This window comes from Hyla sarda, chromosome 6, assembly GCF_029499605.1.
Source record: "Hyla sarda isolate aHylSar1 chromosome 6, aHylSar1.hap1, whole genome shotgun sequence".
NCBI classification, from domain to species: Eukaryota; Metazoa; Chordata; class Amphibia; order Anura; family Hylidae; genus Hyla; species Hyla sarda.
The window spans coordinates 161,650,675-161,672,693 of NC_079194.1; the positions used below are offsets into that span (position 1 = coordinate 161,650,675).

The following is a 22,019-nucleotide window of genomic DNA, read 5'->3' on the forward strand; positions in this document are numbered from 1 at the left end:
TTAAAAGGAATTATTTTGCTCCAAATACTTGCGGTGACCCTGGACCTCTGGTGACTCTGAAGCTGCAGCCGAGGAAACCTCTGTACAACTGCTGCACTTAAAATGTACAGGGTAAAATATTGCTGACCTATCCGATTCACCTCTCATTAAGCATAACCTGGGGGTAAAAAGTTGTGCAACAGTCAATGATACGACAGTTCGAGATCTGCAACCCACCTGTATGGTCAGCCCCGGTCTGAGTTAAAGGGGTTATCCAGCATAAGGTGATTTTAGTACGTACCTGGCAGACAGTAATGGACATGCTTAGGAAGGATCTGCACTTGTCTTGGGCTAAATGGCTATGCTGTGAGATTACCAGAACACTGTGGCTAGCTTTTTGTGAACTTGTATTTCCTGTTTGACTTATTTTTTTACCCACAATTCCATCTTCCTCCCTCCCACACATCAGCCACCCTACCCATTGAACATAAATGAGCTGCATCCATTCAAAAGACCTGTTGTTTTCAATCAGGGTGCCTACAGCTGTTGCATTAGTTGCAGACTAATCCCTCCACCCATTGAAGCAGACAGGCTCCCTGTCATCAGCTGACTAGTGAGTCAGGTCTCGGCCGCATTGCAAACTGGGAAAAATCCAAGACAACAGTCATTTTGTATGCTGGTAAAAATAAACATTGGGGTGAAAATCACAGAAGAATTGTGAGAAAACCGTCACACACAGGTACAGAGACTACATTATGAACTAAACTAACTTTACAGCCCCTGTAGCATAGTCAAAAAAATAATAATAATCCTGGAATACTCCTTTAACTACTCACACTAAACAGGATAACAAGTAGACTGCAGTGATATTCTGAGATCATGTCAGTGCTGTGATTTTAAGAAAAAATCAAAAGGAAAACCAGCCAGCACAACAACCTAATACACAGGTGCCCGCTGCTGTGGCAAATACAAAATGTACAGGAAAGAAAGGTGCAACAGTACTCTAGGTCAAAAAATGGAGGCTCTTAGCGCACTTTTTGATCAAAATATGAGGCCACCTCCGCGTGGTGGATGGGGGGGGGGGGGGGGAACACATTTTGATCAAAAAGTGCGCTTAAGAGCCTCCATTTTTTTACCTAGAGTACTGTTGCAACTTTCTTTTCTGTACACTGTGATTTTAAGTGTTGCTTTCCAGTTAAAATGCAACTCCAGAGTCGGATTTGTGACGTCTCACTATCGTAAGGGAGAGACTTAGCAGGGAGTATCTCATTCATCAAAATATACAGAATAATGTTACGTCTCATAATAATTCACCCTACATTAATACAGAGCATACCAAGCACCAGCCTGCAACATTTATCGCACATGCAACTTAATAAGTGCTGAATTTTATCTATTTTTCTTCCACCATTGTCTTACAAAAAAAAAAAAATCTATAAAATTAGAAGCTATGGCAATTTACATACTTTAAGCTCTTCTCTCCCCACCCCTTCTGGCAGATCTATCAAAAATATCAATACTTGAGCTGCAGAAGCCTTGGCCTGTTCTAAACGGAGAGGTTATTAAATAGGCCGTCTCGTGGCCGCACGCTGCAGCTGACAGCTGTTTAGCATTACCATTTAACCTTTTCCCTGCTGGTGAGGCTTGGCGTCAGGGGGCGGTCTATATTTATGCACAAGGATAAAGTGGCCAGGAGGGTTCTGCAATGATTATCAGCAGAATATTGTCACGTCCAGTGTTTGGTTTCCAATTAACAGAATGTGGTGGAATGGTGCGAGGTTGTCTTGTTATGATTCCTCCGCGATCCGACACAGGAAAGCCGCTGAAGAGTCATCTGCGATTCTCAAGATCAAACCACAAGTGTCTGGCAACAGCTGGGAATTCTCACGAGCCTCAAGTGTGGATATTAGAGCGGCAAGGTTTAGTTTCACATCCAAAAGAGTGCTTGATGCTAAGGACACCTTGAAAAGGGCTCTCCCTCAAAAAAAACGGATAGTTTTACCAAGCTAGGCAGGCTCTGGGCATGCAAGGGTTCACAGCAAATACAATCATTGGGGATACATAGAGGAGGATCTGAAAAGAGCACCAGTCAGTTTCAAGGAAAGCTGAGTGAGAAACCACAGTTACTTTTAGTCAGGGCTGCCACCCAGCTCTCCTTGACTTTAGCACGGAAAATACTTGCAAGAACATAAGAAATTATACATTGCAAAACTATGGAAGTGGCTTCTCACACCTCATATAGCCACAAAGATCACACATTTCATGCTGAATTTCACACAAAAAAAAGTAACCTCCCATTTATTCAGCAACACAGTGCCATATACTTCCAGGGCCAGGGCCTCTTGTATGCTAAGCAGAATCATGCTCCTGTCTCAAGCTTGCGACATGTAAACTAAGTGGCCCGTTTTAAGCCAATGCATAAGCGGAGGTGCCTGGCTCTGAAAAGTGGAGCACTGCACATGATGTAAGAGCACATGCTGGACAGACATGCCATTAAAGCTACCAGGATTTTGGCTGCTCTAAAAAGAATTTCATAGCGGAGGTTTCCTGGCAAATCCTTCTGCAATGATAAAGACAGCGATATGTGACATTCCTGGTGTCTTAATATAACTTAAAGGGGAGGAGAGTAGTCCTGACTCTCTAAGGGTGGCCCCACTCACAGCTGTATACAAAAGCACCAAGCATAAATATACACTGTGTTAAAGAAACCGTATTATTAGTTCTGAATGAAATGGGTGCCAGCTGTTAATACTGCAACAGCACCATCCCTGTGAAAATGTATTTCCAGTGCAAAATAACTTGACATATGGCCGTCCTTTGCCATGCAGAGATCCTGGAAAGCTGGGTGACAACTCCTGTAGGTGATGTATAGGATTGGCCACGTTGATTCCCATCCAGCTTTCCCCAAATTTGAGCACTTGAGGAGTAGAGTTTCATTTCTTCTCCACAATCACTGCTCCCATGTGGATTATCATCCATGTTGCCTTTAGAAATGTAGAGGACAAGACAAAGATGTAACTAGGGGAAGGCTCATTTTGTACTGGCTTCTTGAAAAACTGTTTGACAACCAATATAGCTCAAATACTGGACATTATTCAGCTTTTCCAGACCACTATCACTGTCCGATCACCCCATCACAGGGACAACATCTACTGGATGATCATGAATTCCATATAATGGGGTTCCAGATTGAAAGGTACTTGACTATATATCGAGCCAAAAGAACTGATTTGAAGGAGGACCTTATATTCGTGTTTATCAGCGCTGCCGATTACCCTTCCAAATGATTCTGGTTTGTATCTTATATCAATCAATGAAGAAGTGCGAGCGCCTTGAGATCCCTTATTTCAATAATCCTGATAATTTGCTCTTTTATAAAAAAGGTCCCCCCCCCCACCCATCTCTTCTCCCAATGATTTCTTTTCTTATGCTAAGCAGCTCTGAATACTTTTTTTTGTTATGCCAGGATATTTATGCCGCCTTGTGAGACGCATTATTGCTATTTTTGGTGAGTAAAAAATCAAAGTCTTTTACAGAACTTAAATGGCTTAATATGTGCAATGCGTTTTGGAAAGCAGCACAATGGAAAGGAGGTAATTATGACCCCCCCCTCCAATCCCCCCCAAGTTTATTATTGCCAGGCAAGAGGAAAGAGACAAAAAAAAAAAAAAAAAAAAAAAAGATATAAAATAAGACAATGCTGAGATATTAGCAAATGTCTTCCAGATAGACCTGGGAGTGCCAGGACGCCTGAAGAAGTGAGCTGTATACGCTGCACAATCAGGATTCTGAAGTTGGAGCGATGTACCGGAAACGCTACAAATAACCTGTGATCTGCCGTCCTGGTCCTTCTGTCACTATGATCATCCAGCAGAGGAGACTGGTTACCTCAGAGCCTGGCCTTGTATCATGGCCCAGCAAACACAGCGGCCACTGTTCAATACAATTCCCCTCACTGTACGATGAGAGAGCAATATGACAAAAAACTCCATGCCGATTGTTTCTCCGTCAAGGAAGCAATAGTGAGAATTTCCCCACAAAATGAAAACAAGGCTTTGTTGTCCTTCATTCAAAATTCTGTTAAAATCATTTATTAGCGCCATTTGTTTGAAAGCTGGGTGACGGCCGCCATTACAGTTCCAACAGCGGGCTGTTTCTTAGACTAGTGAACAGCAAATATGCCAGGCAGATATTATGGTATGATAGGTATGATACTAGCAAGAGGCAGAATGGTACTCAGGACAGTAGGAAATATGGCCAACATGTGTTACCACTGTTACAGTTCTGACTGGGAAGGGGGGGGGGGGATCTCCCTGTAGTGCAGAAACAACTAGACAAACCCGGGTATTGAGGACTGTGACAAACTATATTGCTTGGTAATTCCACAGAAATGTCCCACATGACTGTTCCCACAGTCTTAACCCTGTATTGTAAAAAGGCATTAAAGGGGTACTCCGCTGATCAGCGTTCGTAACAAAATGTTCTGAGCTCTTAGAGCCGTCGTCGGGGGCCTTGTGACGTCACGACCTGCCCCCACAATGCAAGTCTATGTGAGGGGCGTGACGTCACAAGGGGGCCCTCTCGTAGACTTGCATTGAGGGGGCGGGGCATGTCATGAGGGGGCGTGGACTTGACGTCATGAGCCCCCGGCACCGGCTCTAAGTATTTGGAACATTTTGTTCCTAACTCTGAGCAGCTGAGTACCCCTTTAGAACTACCTAGAACTGTCTTTTGGAGAAGACCCTAGGGATCCAAGAGGAGAGTGCAATGGCAAAAGAAAATGACCTTATGGTCCAGTACATTTAGGGTAAGGACCTAAAAGTACTAAGTAACAGCAAAGGAATAAGTTACACTGAGCATTACTATAGTGACCAGGCAACCATCTGTGAGCTCCATACAACCTCAGAACAAATCTTAGGCTGGGTCCACACCACGTTTTGTTAAATATGGTTCCCGTATACGCTGGGAGTCGGGGGGGGGGGGGGGGCTTAATCGCGGCGCCTGCACTCAGCCGTATTCGGGAACCGTATTTAATGTATGTCTATGAGCCGACCGGAGTGAACCGCAGCCTCCGGTCGGCTTCTTTTCGGCCATATGCGGTTTCCCGACCGCAAGCAAAAACGTGGTCGACCGTGTTTTTGCCTACGGTCGGGAAACCGCATACGGACGAAAACGAAGCCGACCAGAGGCTGCGGTTCACTCCGGTCGGCTCATAGACATACATTAAATACGGTTCCCGAATACGGCTGAGTGCAGGCGCCGCGATTAAGCCCCGCCCCCCTCCTCCCAGCCGTATACGGGAACCATATTTAACAAAACGTGGTGTGAACCCAGCCTTACTTCTGTGCGGACTGTTACAATGTATTAGTGCAGGCAATTATTAAACATATCCGTTAGCTCCCATTCACCCAATGGGAGCAAAAAGTGGGTTCTTGTAGCCGCTGTTGGGCTGGTATAACTTATTTGCTAGGTAGAAGACAATGGTTGACTACGCATTTCAATGGAGAGAAGAAAAGGATGCTACACGATTTCCACCTCTGGATATGAACTATAATGTTTCCATTCATTGACAGCAAGCAGTGTTTATTCTTTGTATCGCCACATATTTGCAGGTACATGCTGTGTGGAATTGGTCCTTAAGCAATTCACCACCAGGGAATAGAGACAATACAAACAGCATCTGTGTGACAGAGAGCAGGATAAGGAGCGGCTGGGTGCGCTGCATGCCAAGGTGGAAGACGACAAAGAGAAATTTCAATCCCAGGAGAATTCTAAAATACAAGTCATTCATCGCAGAGGAGAAAGCAACTTCAAGCTGAATGGAAGAGGCGTCCGTGCGTGTCTGGGGATTACGTTACAGAACTGCTCATATCATTCTAACCTGAGGGTCCCCTGAGGCGCCTCCAGCACATCTCTCCAGAAACACAGTTAAATATCATTTTCTATTACAATGTAACTTAAGTCTAATCAATTGTGCTGTGAAAATGTCAGAAGTGATGAGAGTACAGGCAGTGTGGGTCTTGGGAGCACCAATGAGGGCACATGACAACCCAAAACTAAAACATCACCAGCAGGTTCTCAAGAAAGCTGGGTGAAAAACAGATCTCATTAAAACTCATACCAGGCTGTCACTCAGCATTGTCTGAACTCCTGAACTGGCAAATCAGTTTAGTTTTGCAGCTATGTGGCAGCAGGGGTGATCTTGGTTACCGAACTTCTCAGTCACCTGGATGGCAAATCTGCCAACCTTACTTTTTTATGGGAGACAAGGCTGTATCATTACACTGCTAGGCAGATTTGCCATTCACATAAAGAAAGTTAAGTGACAGCAATGTATCCCATATACTTCCTTTGTTACCACCCGAATAAACAGAGGTGCTATTTGGTAGTATGAGAAAGCTCTGTGAAAGCACCGTTAAGAACTGTAAAAGCCACAATATTGTTCATCACCCAGCTTTTCTAAACTGTAATTCTGTCTAATCATATAGTTATTTGGAAGAGGGGAATGAATCACTGCATAACAAGGTAGATTAGCCATTTAGTCTAAACCACACTGGGGTCCTGTTTCAACCAGTGACTGACTGACAGCAGGCAGGTGCTGCCCACTAAGCCAGCCACTCAGAAGGACCGAAGCTGCCGCAGAACCAGTGGTAGGCAAGTATATGTTTTGTTTTTTTTGTTTATTACCATTTTTGTACAGCAACAAAATGACATACATTTTTATTTAAACGCCAGACTACCCCTTTCAACTACATGAGAAAAACACACGCACACACACGCACACACATGCGCACACACGCGCACACACACACACACACACGCACGCACACACGCACACACGTGCACGCACACACACACACGCACAACTTACATCTTTTACGCACACGCACATTTTACATCTTCAGAATGAGTCCAAAAAACAATGAGTGTGAACATAACTAAAGACATCTGTTTCTTCAGGGTTTTTCTTCATTAAAGAGGTACTGCCCAATAAAAACATTGTATGTTCTCTTTCAGTACAATTTACCCCTTTATCTCTACCTTGCTAGGCTATGGAGGTCTCACTGCAGAGAAGGATAACTCCAGTTTGTAGTTTATTAACATATGACAAAGTCAAGACCTTAAAATAGCAGTAAAACAAATCCGAGTCCTGACATCGCATCAGCAGAGCCCTCCGAGTCTAACTTTAGTTGGGAGATAAACTGTGTATTCCCTGGTGCCAGCTCCATCATTGGCAGTGCCGGATAAGGATTGAACGTGGAGAATTTAGGCTCCTGATTAGCATCTCCCCCCAATCAGTATGGGAAGGTGAAGTGCGGGCAGTGCCATTCCTCAGCAGACTTTCTATGCCATCTGTAATGACTGCTCCTTCAGAAGGTGTGTAGACTGCAACCATTTTATTACTTACAGGCATTTACATTTAATAACATTTTTTTTTTAAAAAGCAGCTTTACAAAAAGGTTAAAAAAAATATATATTGTACTGTACTGTGTCTACAGCCAGGCTCCACAGAAACAGACTGGTCTGCAGTCAGGTGTTACTCTTGTCCGTGTACCATATACATACTGTCTGTAGGTTAGAGGGATAAGAGAGTAAAACCTGACTACAAGAAGTGTGTTGGTAGTCTGTAACCATGGAGACACACAGCTTTACACTAGAACTTTAGACACTGAACAGTAGAAATTTTTAATTTGCAATATAATATAATTAAAAATAATTAGCAAATATGCTGTATTTTTTTGGTTTCCTATGCATTGAATGATGAAAAAATGGTTGCAAAAATGTACAGACTTATGTTCTTCATGCTATTTTACATTGATTATCTGAGAGCAGAAAAGGCATAGCTTTTCCACACTTCCCAGGGTCCACTTCTGCCATGATGTCATCTCAGAAATAAAACTTCCAAGATGTTGCAGCAACATCGTGTGGCCGTTAGCTACCTCGTGAAGGCTTTGTTTCGCCTACATATGATGACTGCAATAGAATAGACATTAAAGGGGTACTCCGGTGAAAACCTTTTTTCTTTTAAATCAACTGAAAGTTAAACATATTTGTAAATTACTTCTTTTAAAAAATCTTAATCCTTCCAGTACTTATTAGCTGTTGAATGCTACAGAGGAAATTCCTTTCTTTTTGGAACACTGATGACACCACGAGCACAGTGCTCTCTGCTGACATCTCTGTCCATTTTAGCAACCATGCATAGCAGATGCATGCTAAGGGCAGCATGGTGGCTCAGTGGTTAGCACTGCTGCCTTGCATGGGTTCAAATCCCACTAAGGACAACAATAAATAAAGCGTTATTATAATAACGTCAGCAGAGAGAACTGTGGTCGTGATGTCATCAGAGAGCATTCCAAAAATAAAATAATTTCCTCTGCAGTATTCAGCAGCTAATAAGTACAGGAAGGATTAATATTTTTTAATAGAAGTAATTTACAAATATGTTTAACTTTCTGCCACCAGTTGATTTAAAAGAAAAAAGGTTTTCACCGGAGTACCCCTTTAATATACACAACCAGGAAGACAGTATTACCCAACCATCAATAAATAAATCAAACTTCTCAAAAAATTTCCACAATCTAGCTCCGATTCTGAAGGGCTAAAAATGACAATGAAAAACTGCAGCTCATGCAGAATCCCTGTAACCCCCTAACTGCCATAAGACTAACTGCAGACCAGTGGGTGATGACTCCAAGTAACAGCCAGCAGTATTGGAGTGTGACACCAGGACCCCATACCACTCCACTAATTTAATGTTGATGTATCCGTAACAGTCGGTATAATAATATAATAATGGAGAAATATTTTCACAATAACAAAGTTGTGGACTTCCCCCCCCTTAATTTTCCTCCAGAGAATAAAAAGCTAAAAATGTTAAAACCAATAAGTTACATGTAGCTTGAATGGTAACCAATGAAAACTATAACTTGTTCTGTAATAAACAAGCACTCACGAAACTACGTCAATGGAAAAATAAAAATGTGGCAATGGAAAAATGTTTACCTAAAATGCTTTTATTATGCACAAGAGGCAAAGTATAAAACAAAACTGTAAAATATAGTAAGACAAATGTACAGTGGTCCCTCAACATACGATGGTAATCCGTTCCAAATGGACCATCGTTTGTTGAAACCATCGTATGTTGAGGGATCCGTGCAATGTAAAGTATAGGACAGTGGTCTACAACCTACAGACCTCCAGATGTTGCAAAACTACTACACCCAGCATGCCCGGACAGTGGGAGTTGTAGTTTTGCAACATCTGGAGGTCCGCAGGTTGAAGACCACTGGTGTTGGAGGTTATACACACGTGTCCCCACTGCTCCGGACCGTCACCGCTCGTCACCGTTGCCCTGGATGTCGCTTTCCATCGCTGTCGCCGACGCTCCAGCAAGGCCTCTGATTCCCCAGGATCCTCGCTCTCCATCATGTCGCTACGCACGCCGTTTCTATTGGATGACGGGACGGCGTGCGCAGAGACGGGATGATGACGATGGAGAGTGCGACGATGCAGCTGATCCTGAAGAGGACGCGCCGGAGCCCCGAGGACAGGTAAGTGATCGTCTGCGGACAGCAAGGGGCACCGTAAACGGCTATTCGGCGGCAGCTGAAGAAGTCTGCGCTGCCCGATAGCCGTTTATGCGATGGCCCCGACATACAAAAGCATCGTATGTTGATGCTGCCTTCAACATTTTCCAATGATAGCCTGCAGAGGGAGCTACACAGGAGTGATGTCTAACAACTTGTAAAAGGAATAAGTGATGGTGTAGTCGCGTGTCCCTACTCTCCTATGTTCTATATTTTGCCATAAACATCTGTGTATTTATAAAAATTTATTTTATTAAAAGTGTAGTCCAAAGTATAAACAAAATGTAATACTTCAAGTTATATAATTTTGTAATATGACTTTTTTTTGTGTTATAGTTATCACGCCCCCTCCCGTCGGCTTGCATTGAGGGGCGGAGCATGACGTCAAACGGGGGCGGAGGCGTGACGTCACACGCCGCCGGCCCTGTAGCCGCCCGTAATCAGACCCGGAGCGAACACGCTCCGGGGACTGATTACAGACGGGGTGCCGCGTGCATAATCGCGGGCATCCCCAGCTGCGGGACTCCCGCGATCAGGCATCTTATCCCCTATCCTTTGGATAGGGGATAAGATGTGTAAGCACCGGAGAACCCCTTTAACACTCAATCTAGAATATTGATAATCCAGTACCTGTCACATTAAAGGAACTGTACTATACACATAATGAAAAATTCTATTCCATGGATATTTCACTACAGATTGGTGTCAGGGTGGGGCAGAGGGGGTGCAGTTAAGTTAAGAGTAGTTACAGTCATGGCCGTAAATGCTGGCATTTTTCAAGAAAATGAAGCATTGCTCACAGAAAAGGATTGCAGTAACACATGTTTTGCTATACACATGTTTAGTCCCTTTGTGTGTATTGGAACTAAACCAGAAAAAGGGAGGATAAAAAAAGCAAATTGGACATTATGTCACACCAAACTCCAAAAATGGGCTGGTCAAAATTATTGGCACCCTTAACTTAATATTTGGTTGCACACCCTTTGTAAAAAAAAAAAAACTGAAATCAGTCACTTCCTATAACAATCAATAAGCTTCTTACACCTCTGAGCCGGAATGTTGGAACGCTCTTTCTTTGCAAACTGCTCCAGGTCTCTCTTATCAGAACGGTGCCTTTTCCCAACAGCAATTTTAAGATTTCTCCACAGGTGTTCAACAGGATTTAGATCTGGACTCATTGCGGGCCACTTCAGAACTCTCCAGCGTTTTGTTGCCATCCATTTCTGGGTTATTTTTTACGTATGTTTGGGGTCATTGTCCTGCAGGAAGACCCAAGATCTCGGACGAAAACCCAGCTTTCTGACACTGGGCTGTACAGTGCGACCCAAAATCCATTGGTAATCCTCAGATTTCATGATGCCTTGAACACATTCAGGCAGCAAAAGAACCCCAAAATATCATTGAACCTCCATCATTTCTTTGTAGGCCTCATTCCATTTTCGATAAACAGTAGAATGATGTGCTTTACCAAAAAGCTCTATCTTGGTCTCATCTGTCCACAAGATGTTTTCCCAGAAGGATTTTGGCTTACTTAAGTTCATTTTGGCAAAATGTAGTCCTGCTTTTTTATGTCTCTGTGTCAGCAGTGAGGTCCTCCTGGGTCCCCTGCCATAGCGATTCATTTCATTTAAATGTCGATGGATAGTTCGCGCTGACACTGATGCTCCCTGAGCCTGCAGGACAGCTTGAATATCTTTGGAACTTGTTTGGGGCTGCTTATCTACAATCCGGACTATCCTGCGTTAACACCTTTCATCAATTTTTATCTTCCGTCCACGCTTAGGGAGATTAGCTACAGTGCCATGGGTTGCAAACTTCTTGATAATGTTGCGCACTGTGGACAAAGGCAAATCTAGATCTCTGGAGATGGACTTGTAACCTTGAGATTGTAGATACTTTTCCACAATTTTGGTTCTCAAGGACACAGACAGTTCTCTTCTCTTTCTGTTGTCCATGCTTAGTGTGGCACACGCAGACACACAATGCAAAGAGTGAGTGAACTTCTCCGTTTATCTGCTTTCAGGTGTGATTTTTATATTGCCCACACCTGTTACTTGCCCCAGGTGAGTTTAAAGAAGCATCACATTCTTGAAACAATCTTATTTTTCCACAATTTTTAAAGGGTGACAATTATTTTGTCCACACCATTTTTGGAGTTTGGTGTGACATTGTGTCCAATTTGTTTTTTTCTCCTCCTTTTTTGGTTCCGTTCCAATACAAACAAAGGGAATAAACATGTGTATAGCAAAACATGTGTTACTGTAATCCTTTTCTGGGAGAAATACTTAATTTTCTCACAACATTTACGGCCATGACTATACAACCTTCGGGTCCAAAGCAGAAAGGAACAATTTTTTGTCCATTGGGGAAAAAAAATAATAAAAAAGAGAATGGACTTGCCCCCTCTTCGATGATGGGAGGGAATGCAATCTGTGTACAGTGCTGTGGAATATGTTGGTGCTATTATTAGTTTTATTTTTTTAAGGTTTTAAATTTTTGTACTCACGTTTTTTCCTGTGATCCACTAAACTCATTGCTTGTTTTGCTGAACATTTGGCAAACCAGTTATCCCCGAGTAGTACGGTAACTTCATTGGTGTGGACGAGACGCCCTGGCATGAAAGCCAAAGGGCCAAAAGGTACCTGAGAGAAGGAGGAGATTTAAAAACAATGTACGATGTAGCAAAATACAAAAAATTATAAAATGTAAACACATCCCATTTATACACTCGCTGCCCACTTTATTAGTTACACCTTGCTAGTACTGTGTTGGACCCTCTTTTTCCTTCTTTCTTTGGGACATACTTTCTTCACGGTGCTGGAAATCTTCCGCAGAGATTTTGGTACATATGGACAGGATGGCATTACACAGATGTAGCAGATTTATTGGTTGCACATCCAGGACATGAATCTTCTGTTTCACCACATCCCAAAGGTGCTCTACTGTATTAAGATCAGGTGACTGTGGAGATCATTGAAGTACAGTGAACCCATTGTTATGTTCAAGAAACATGTATGATATGATGTGAGCTATCATGAGGTTAAACATATTTGATATTGTCGCGTGCATAAAAGTCTGATCAAAATATAATGTTAATCTTGTACAGTGAACGGCGTAAAAATTTAGAAAAAATAAATTAAAAATAGTTCACAATTGCTGCTTTTTGGTCAAATCATATTGCCCAAAAAATTTGGGCAAAAAAAAATTTAAAAATTAAAAAAAACTACAGGCCATGGTGCAAAAAAAATTAGCCCTCCAACAGCCATGCATACAAAACAAATTTAAAGTTATAGGTGATCAAAATATGGTGATTACATACTTTTTTGTTTAACTGCTTTTTTTTGACGCACACACAAAATAAGTGTTTGAAAACACGGGTATCATTTTAAAGGAGTACTCCGGCACGCACTTTTTTTTTCCCTTTTATCCCGTCCGGGCTGCAAAATATAAGAAAAAAACACTTTCTCTTACCTGCCAACGAGCCCCCGGAGCTCCGGTACAGGTGTTCGGTCCCCGGGCTGTATTCTTCTTACTTCCTGTTAGCCCGGCACGTCACACGGAGCTTCAGCCTATCACCAGCCGCAGCGATGTCCCGCCTCGGCCGGTGATAGGCTGAAGCTCCGTGTAACGTGCCGGGCTAACAGGAAGTAAGAAGAATAAAGCCCGGGGACCGAACACCTGTACCGGAGTGTACAGGAGCTCCGGGGGCTCGTTGGCAGGTAAGAGAAAGTGTTTTTTCTTTTATTTTGCAGCCCGGACGGGATAAAAGGAAAAAAGTGTGCGCCAGAGTACTCCTTTAACCCCTTAAGGACATAGGGCGTATCCATACGCCCCCGTTTCCAAGTCCTTAAGGACCGAGGGTGTATGGATACACCCTGAGCATTTCCGGCCCCCGCCGCTAGCCGGAGGGGAGCCGGGGCCGGATGCCTGCTGAAATCGTTCAGCAGGCATCCCGGCATATCGCCCAGGGGGGTCATTATGTCCCCCCATGTCGGCGATTGCCGCAGATCGCTGGACAATTCATTCCAGCGATCTGCGGCGGATTCCGGGTCAATCGGGTCTCCAGTGACCCGATGACCAGGAATTACTGGCTGATCGGGGAACAGCCAGAGCCAGCAGGGGTGAGGTGGCACTGGTGCCACCTCACGATCGCCCTGATTCGTCGGCCGGATTCCCGGCCGACCAATCAGGGCGCTTGCTGCGGGTGTCACTCCCGCAACCCGCTCAGCCCCTCTTCCGGAGGATGTGAGCGGGAAGACGACCCCCGGTGCTGGGGACCCCGATCCCCGGTGTCCCTGTTGGGATCGGGGCCCCAGGAGCGACGGCCGCGGCGAGGGACTGACCTGTGCGGCGGCATCGTGGAGCAGCAGCAGGAGGTGAGTGACAGCTCCCAGCATGCAAAAAGGGCATGCTGGGAGCTGTAGTTATGCAACAGCAGGAGGCAGACCACCACAACTCCCAGCATGCCCTTATGGGCATGCTGGGACTTGTAGTTTTGCAACAGCTGGAGGCACATTCTTTCTATGGAAAAGTGTACCTTCAGCTGTTGTATAACTACAACTCCCAGCTTGCACAATCAGCTAAAGTGCATGCTGGGAGTTGTAGTGGTGCATCTGGTGGTTGCATAACTACAACTCCCAGCATGCCCGTTGGCTGTCGGTGACTGCTGAGAGTTGTAGTTTTGCAACAGCTGAAGGCACACTGAGTTAAGTAGCAAACCAGTGTGTCTCCAGCTGTTGCATAACTACAATCCCCAGCATCCCCAGCCAATGTAGTATGCCTCCGGCTGTTGCATAACTACAAGACCCAGCATGCCCTTCCGCTGTCCGTACATGCTGTGGGTTGTAGCTTTTGCAACAGCTGAAGGCACACTGGTTGCAAAACACTGAGTTTGTTACCAAACTCGGTGTTTTACAACCTGTGTGTCTCCAGCGGTTGCAAAACTACAACTTCCAGCATGCACTGATAGACCGTACATGCTGGGAGTTGTAGTTTTGCAACAGCTGGATGTTCCCCCCCCCCCCCCCCCCCCCAATGTGAACGTACAGGGTACACTCACATGGGCGGAGGATTACAGTAAGTATCCGGCTGCAAGTTTGAGCTGCGGCAAATTTTCTGCTGCAGCTCAAGCTGCCGGCGAGAAACTACTGTGAACCCCCGCCCGTGCGACTGTACCCTAAAAACACTACACTAACACAAAATAAAAAGTAAAAAACACTACATATACACATTCCCCTACACAGCCCCCCTCCCCAATAAAAATGAAAAACGTCTGGTACGCCACTGTTTCCAGAACGGAGCCTCCAGCTGTTGCAAAACAACTAATCCCAGTATTGCCAGATAGCCACTGACTGTCTAGGCATGCTGGGAGTTTTACAACAGCTGGAGGCCCCCTGTTTGGGAATCACTGGCGTAGAATACCCCTATGCAAGTCCCTAATTTAGGCCTCAAATGCGCATGGCGCTCTCACTTCGGAGCCCTGTCGTATTTCAAGGCAACAGTTTAGGGTCACATATGGGGTATCGCCGTACTCAGGAGAAATTGGGCTTCAAATTTTGGGGGGTATTTTCTGCTATTACCCTTTTTAAAAATGTAAAATTTTTGGGAAAACAAGCATTTTAGGTAAAAAAAATTTTTTTTTTTTACATATACAAAAGTAATGAAACACCTGTGGGGTATTAAGGTTCACATTACCCTTTGTTACGTTCCCCGAAGGGTCTAGTTTCCAAAATGGTATGCCATGTGTTTTTTTTTTTTGCTGTTCTGGCACCATAGGGGCTTCCTAAATGCGGCATGCCCCCAGAGCAAAATTTGCTTTCAAAAAGCCAAATGTGACTCCTCTTCTGAGACCTGTAGTGCGCCAGCAGAGCAATTTTCACCCCCATATGGGGTGTTTTCTGAATTGGAAGAAATTGGGTTTCAAATTTTGGGGGGTATTTTCTGCTATTACCCTTTTTAAAAATGTAAAATTTTTGGGAAACCAAGCATTTTAGGTAAAAAAAATAATTTTTTTTACATATGCAAAAGTTGTGAAACACCTGTAGGGTATTAAGGTTCACTTTACCCCTTGTTACGTTCCCTGAGGGGTCTAGTTTCCAAAATGGTATGCCATGTGTTTTTTTTTGCTGTCCTGGCACCATAGGGGCTTCCTAAAGGTGACATGCCCCCCAAAAACCATTTGTCGCTCCTTCCCTTCTGAGCCCTCTACTGCGTCCGCTGAACAATTAACATAGACATATGAGGTGTGTCCTTACTCGAGAGAAATTGGGTTTCAAATACAAGTAAAAATTTTCTCCTTTTTACCCCTTGCAAAAATTCAAAAATTGGGTCTACAAGAACATGCGAATGTAAAAAATTAAGATTTTGAATTTTCTCCTTCACTTTGCTGCTATTCCTGTGAAACACCTAAAGGGTTAATACACTTACTGAATGTCATTTTGAATACTTTGGAGGGTGTAGTTTTTATAATGGGGTCATTTATGGGGTATTTCTAATATGAAGACCCTTCAAATCCACTTCAAACCTGAACTGGTCCATGAAAAATAGCGAGTTTGAAAATTTTGTGAAAAATTTCAAAATTGCTGTTGAACTTTGAAGCCCTCTGGTGTCTTCCAAAAGTAAAAACTCATAAATTTTATGATGCAAACATAAAGTAGACATATTGTATATGTGAACCCAAAAAAAAAAATATTTTGAATATCCATTTTCCTTACAAGCAGAGAGCTTCAAAGTTAGAAAAATGCAAAATTTCCATTTTTTTCATCAAATTTGGGGATTTTTCACCAAGAAAGGATGCAAGATACCACAAAATTTTACCACTAAGTTAAAGTAGAATATGTCACGAAAAAACAATCTCGGAATCAGAATGATAACTAAAAGCATTCCAGAGTTCTTAATGTTTAAAGTGACAGTGGTCAGAATTGCAAAAAATGCTCTGGTCCTTAAGGTGAAAAGGGGCTCGGTTCTTAAGGGGTTAAGCGTACCAGAATAAAGAAAACATGTAAACTGTACAGCGTGAAAACTAAACCCTCAAAAATTTGCTAACATTGTGGTTTTCATTTAAAATTTACTCACACAAAAATGTTTGGGGGTTTGTCGTACATTTTATGGTAAAATGAGTGATGGCATTACAAAGTACAATTGGTCACACAAAAAACAAGCCCCATATATGGGCCTGTGGATGGAAATATAAAAGTTATGGATTTTAGAAAGTGAGGAGGAAAAAAAGAAAATATTAAAACTGGCCTGGTACTTAAGGCCAAAATGGGCTTGGTCCTTAAGGGGTTAAAACGTGTGTGTATTTTCAATAAAGCTTGTGGGTTTTTAGTATATGGAAACCAAGGGTTCTTTTGGATCCCTCATAGAAGTGATCTAAAGGTGATAAGAAAATGTCCCCCACACCATTACACCACTACCACCAGCAGCCTGAACCATTGATACAATGCAGGATGGCCCATGCCTTCATGTTGCTTACGCCAAATTCTGACCGTGTCATCTGAATAGAGCAAATGAAATACAGATGTGTTGTATGTTTAGAGATGTATTCTCTATACCGTGGTTGTAATGAGTGGGTATTTGAATTACTGTCATCTCAAACCAGTCTGTACATTCTCCTCTGACATAAATAAGACATTTTTGACCACACAATATCTGCTTACTGAATATTCTCTCTTTTTCAGATCAGTCTTAGTAAATCCTAGAGATGGTTGAATGTGAAAATCTGAGTAGATCCACAGTTCCTGAAATACACAGCCCAGCCCACCTGACACCGACAACCATGCCAAAGTCAAAGTCACTGAATTCCATTTCTTCCCCATGCTTCTGCTCGGTTTGAATGTCAACAAGTTGTCTTGACTACACCTACATGCCTAAATACATTGAGCTGCTGCCATGTGATTAGCTTTATCTGTTAACAAATGATTGAACAGGTGTACCTAATAAAGTGGCTGGTGAGTGTATATAGTTATGAGAGTTTGTAGGTATTAGACAATCAGCTGTTAAGCTGAGAAGGGTAATATTGGGGTATTAGGGGGTAGCTATCCTCAAACACCCATAATACATTTAGAACATAACAATTATGTTCACTAAAAAGTGGTCATAAAAGCCACAAACAGAAAGGTCGCTAGAAAATCAGTCAGCGACAACTTTTCTGCTTGATGATTATTTCTATGCAGTAGGAAAAAAATTAGCATTGAAACAAATGGAAACCTCAGCTTTCATTTTATCAGAGCTTGTTAGGATACGAAAGCCAAGCTGTGATTGGTTGTTACGGGCAAAGTCTAAGAGTTCAGATCTCAGGCAGAATGATGAATCTTGGCCTATACGTGAGATTTTTCAGCACTCACCATAATATCATAGGACAACTTATCAGGCAAGGTTCCCAGTCGTTCTTGAAGTGCATCATAGTCTTCTTCTACCTTCTTCCTGGAAAAAAAATAATAAAAAAAATAAGAAGAAGATCAGCAATGACCTGTTTGCCTTCTCAAAATCTGATTAGCTCCTTTAAGAATGTCTGCACTATATAGTATCAGTAATGGAAAATACACGTTCGGTATTAGTTTGTGATATTTATTATTTGGCTATTATAAGCATCTTTTGTTACCATTGTAACTAAGGTTATTATTGGCGCTCTTACATGATTATTTTATGATTATTGTTACAGCTTTTCTGGTAATTGGCATTGCTGTGGCTTTATTATTATTTCTCTCTTCTAACTATTATTATACAGATATTTTATTAAACTATCCTTTAATATATTATATTTGTTGCTATGACATATTTATTTTATTTTTATTTTTTGTTTTATAATTATTTCCATCATAGGTATTTTTGCTAGTATTATTGTGCTCTGTGTACATTATGGTTATTTATGGTTAACAAAATGCTTGCCATATACATTGGGAAATGGTCACAACTGAATCCGCTTATATTTTCCTAAAATGCATTAAAAATAAAAATGGTAGACACCTTTAACTGTACAGACAAAATGAATAAGTCTACAGCTTTATGTATAGCATAGCTGACTTGAAACATTTCCCCTAAAATATTTTTCTCTCATTGCAGTTTTTATTTGAAAGGGATTATCTACAATAAGGTGATATTAGTACGAACCTTCCAGATAGTAATGGATATGCTTAGGAAGGGTATGTGCTTGTCTTGGGGCTAAATAGCTGTGTTGTGAAAATTACCATTTCTTTTTGTGAACTGGGTATTTCCTGTTGGAGTTTGTTATCTCAAACTACAAATCCCATAGTTCCTTGTTTTTAAGTGTGAGGTCACATTCCTCCCTCCTACAAATCAGCGACCCCACTTATTGAAACACAAATGAGTTGAATTCCATTCAAAAGACCAGTGTTTTCTAACCAGGGTGCCTACAGTTGTTGCAAAATTATCTCCCACCCAACTGACGCTCCACCCATTGAAGCAGGACAGGCTCCCTCTGCACACCTGACTACTGATTTCCTGTATTGACGCACTGCAACCTGGGAAAACCCAAGACCTGAGTAATTTTGTATGCTGTTAAAAATAAATATTGGGGCGAAAATAACATAATTGTGAGAGCACAGTCACACAGGTACAGACACTAAATTATGAACTACACTAACTTTACAGCCCCTATAGCATAAATAAAAAATAAAAAAATGGAATACCCCTTTAACAGAAGATACAGAGGGATTGTGAAAGTCCTTCTCAAAAATAATGACGCCATATCCTCTTCTCCTGCACTTTAGCATCATTTCTAGGAAAACACATATGGTGCCGTAAATGTTGGCACCCTTAAATTTTTCAAGAAAATGAAGTATTTCTCACAGAAAAGGATTGTAGTAACACATGTTTTGCTATACACATGTTTATTCCCTTTGTGTGTATTGGAACTAAACCAAAAAAGGGAGGGAAAAAAAGCGAATTGGACATATTGTCACACCAAACTCCAAAAATGGTTTGGACAAAATGATTGGCACACTTAATATTTGGTTGCACACCCTTTGGAAAAAATAACTGAAATCAGTCGTTTCTTATAACCATCAATAAGCTTTTTACACCTCTCAGCCGGAATGTTGGACCACTCTTCCTTTGCAAACTGATCCAGGTCTCTCTTATTGGAAGGGCGCCTTTTCCCAACAGCAGTTCTAAGATGTCTCCACAGGCGTTCAATGGGATTTAGATCTGGACTCATTGCTGGCCACTTCAGAACTCTCCAGCGCTTTGTTGCCATCCATTTCTGGGTGCTTTTTGACGTATGTTTGGGGTCATTGTCCTGCTGGAAGACCCAAGATCTTGGACGCAAACCCAGCTTTCTGACACTGGACTGTATAGTGCGACCCAAAATCCGTTGGTAATCCTCAGATTTCATGATGCCTTGCACACAAGGCACCCAGTGCCAGAGGCAATAAAACAACCCCAAATCATCATTGAACCTCCACCATATTTCACTGTAGGTACTGTGTTACTTTCTTTGTAGGCCTCATTCCGTTTTCGGTAAACAATAGAATGATGTGCTTTATCAAAAAGCTCTATCTTTGTCTAGTCTGTCCACAAGACATTTTCTCAGAAAGATTTTGGCTTAAGTTCATTTTGGCAAAATGTAGTCTTGCTTTTTTTTATATCTCTGTGTCAGCAGTGGGGTCCTCCTGGGTCTCCTGCCATAGCGTTTTATTTCAATTTAATGTTGACGGATAGTTCGTGCTGACACTGATGCTCCTTGAGCCTGCAGGACAGCTTGAATATTTTTGGAACTTGTTTGGGGCTGCTTATCCACCATCCGGACTATCCTGTGTTGACACCTTTCAACAGTTTTCCTCTTCTGTCCACGCCCAGGGAGATTAGCTACAGTGCCATGGGTTGCAAACTTCTTGATAATGTTGCTCACTGTGGACAAAGGCTAATCTAGATCTCTAAAGATTGACTTGTAACCTTGAGATTGTTGATATTTTTCCACAATTTGGTTCTCAAGGCCTCAGACAGTTCTCTTCTCTTTCTGTTGTCCATGCTTAGTGTGGCGCACAAAGACACAATGCAAAGACTAAGTGAACTTCTCTCCTTTTTATCTGCTTTCAGGTGTGATTTTTATATTGCCCACACCTGTTACTTGTCCCCAGGTGATTTTAAAGGAGCTTGAAACAATCTTAATTTTTCCACAATTTTGAAAGGGTGCCAATAATTTTGTCCAGACCATTTTTGGAGTTTGGTGTGGCATTATGTCCAATTTGCTTTTTTCCCCTCTTTTTTGGTTTTGATCCAATACACACAAAGGGAATAAACATGTGTCTAGAAAAACATGTGTTAGTGCAATCCTTTTCTGTGAGAAACGCTTTATTTTCTAGAAAAATTTCAGGGGTGCCAACATTTATGGCATGACTGTATATACATTTCACTTACCAGTGCTGGATTTTCTCCTGGCAGCCACTGACCACCTGTCAAAAAAAAAAAAAAAAAAAAAAAATGTAGATTTACATAAAACAGAAGCAGGTGACACTGTAATATCAATATATCAGCAACATGTACGGGGAACCTCACACCTTGTGTGTAAACATTTGTATCTGTCACAGTAAAGGCTGCAGAACATGTGTTCCCAACCAGAACAGCTTATCACAGCTAGAAAGGAATAGTGGCAAAATATTTATTATTTTCCACTTCAAATTATGAAATGACAAACAAGGTGCTTGTTGGACACCACAACCCATCTGAGATGAAGCCAAATGCCACATTTTACCTCTACTGTTAGAACCATGGGGGAATATGCATCATTTACCCCTTTTCTACACCCACTTCAAATATCTCAACACTACTTATCCTGCCTCCCTTTCCGCCTTTCCTTACTTCGTTTTGTTTGAGAAAAAAAACATTGTGCTATTCATGTCAATATTCACATACAGCACATTTTATATATACTACCATGTGGTAGGGTCAAAATAATAAAAGTAGTGATACTTGTCTACCCCGTGCCCCAGTTTTCACTCACCACCGATACTTCCTGGTGATGTTTTGCCCCCATGGCAATCCCCAATCACCGGCCATGTCTTACCTTCGTTGATTATTGGATAAGCTGGGAACTTCTTGTAGGGACTTGTGCAGAGGAAGAGCTGAACAGTTTTTTTTAGAGGCCTTTTAAAAAAATTAAATAAAGCTATTTGGTTAGTTGCTATGGGCAACTTGTCAACTTTTCCTCAGCACAAGCTTTTATGAATCTCCCCCTCTGCATAACTAGAAGGTAGTGGCGACAAGCAGAAACCGGGGTGTCGGTGCAGCAGCTGTAAGGTTTCAGGGTAGGAGACCCCAAGTTATACATAAAAATGGTTTTAAAGGGGTACTCCACTGGCCAGCGTTAAGAAGTAAATGTTCCAAACGCTGTTTTCGCGATGCGGTTGTCGGCGACGGGAGGGGGCGTGACGGCAGTGTTTGGAACATTTACTTTCGAACACTGGCCAGTGGAGCACCCCTCTAACCCCA

At 42.3% G+C, this 22,019-nt stretch overlaps 1 protein-coding gene across 4 annotated transcripts in view; it reads right to left on the minus strand.

The window, feature by feature from the left end:
- Window positions 1-22,019, minus strand: part of URI1 (URI1 prefoldin like chaperone) — a 90,199-nt gene that overhangs the window by 29,557 nt on the left and 38,623 nt on the right. For 2 of the 4 annotated variants that reach the window (XM_056525670.1, XM_056525674.1), the window contains 3 exons: window positions 20,949-20,983; window positions 17,915-17,989; window positions 12,076-12,211 (listed from right to left, as the gene is read on the minus strand). In XM_056525670.1, coding sequence (XP_056381645.1) covers window positions 12,076-12,211; window positions 17,915-17,989; window positions 20,949-20,983 — 246 coding nt within the window. Of the gene's footprint in view, window positions 1-12,075; window positions 12,212-17,914; window positions 17,994-20,948; window positions 20,984-22,019 lie in introns of all 4 variants that reach the window. The other 2 variants (XM_056525673.1, XM_056525672.1) reach the window with 1 other exon arrangement.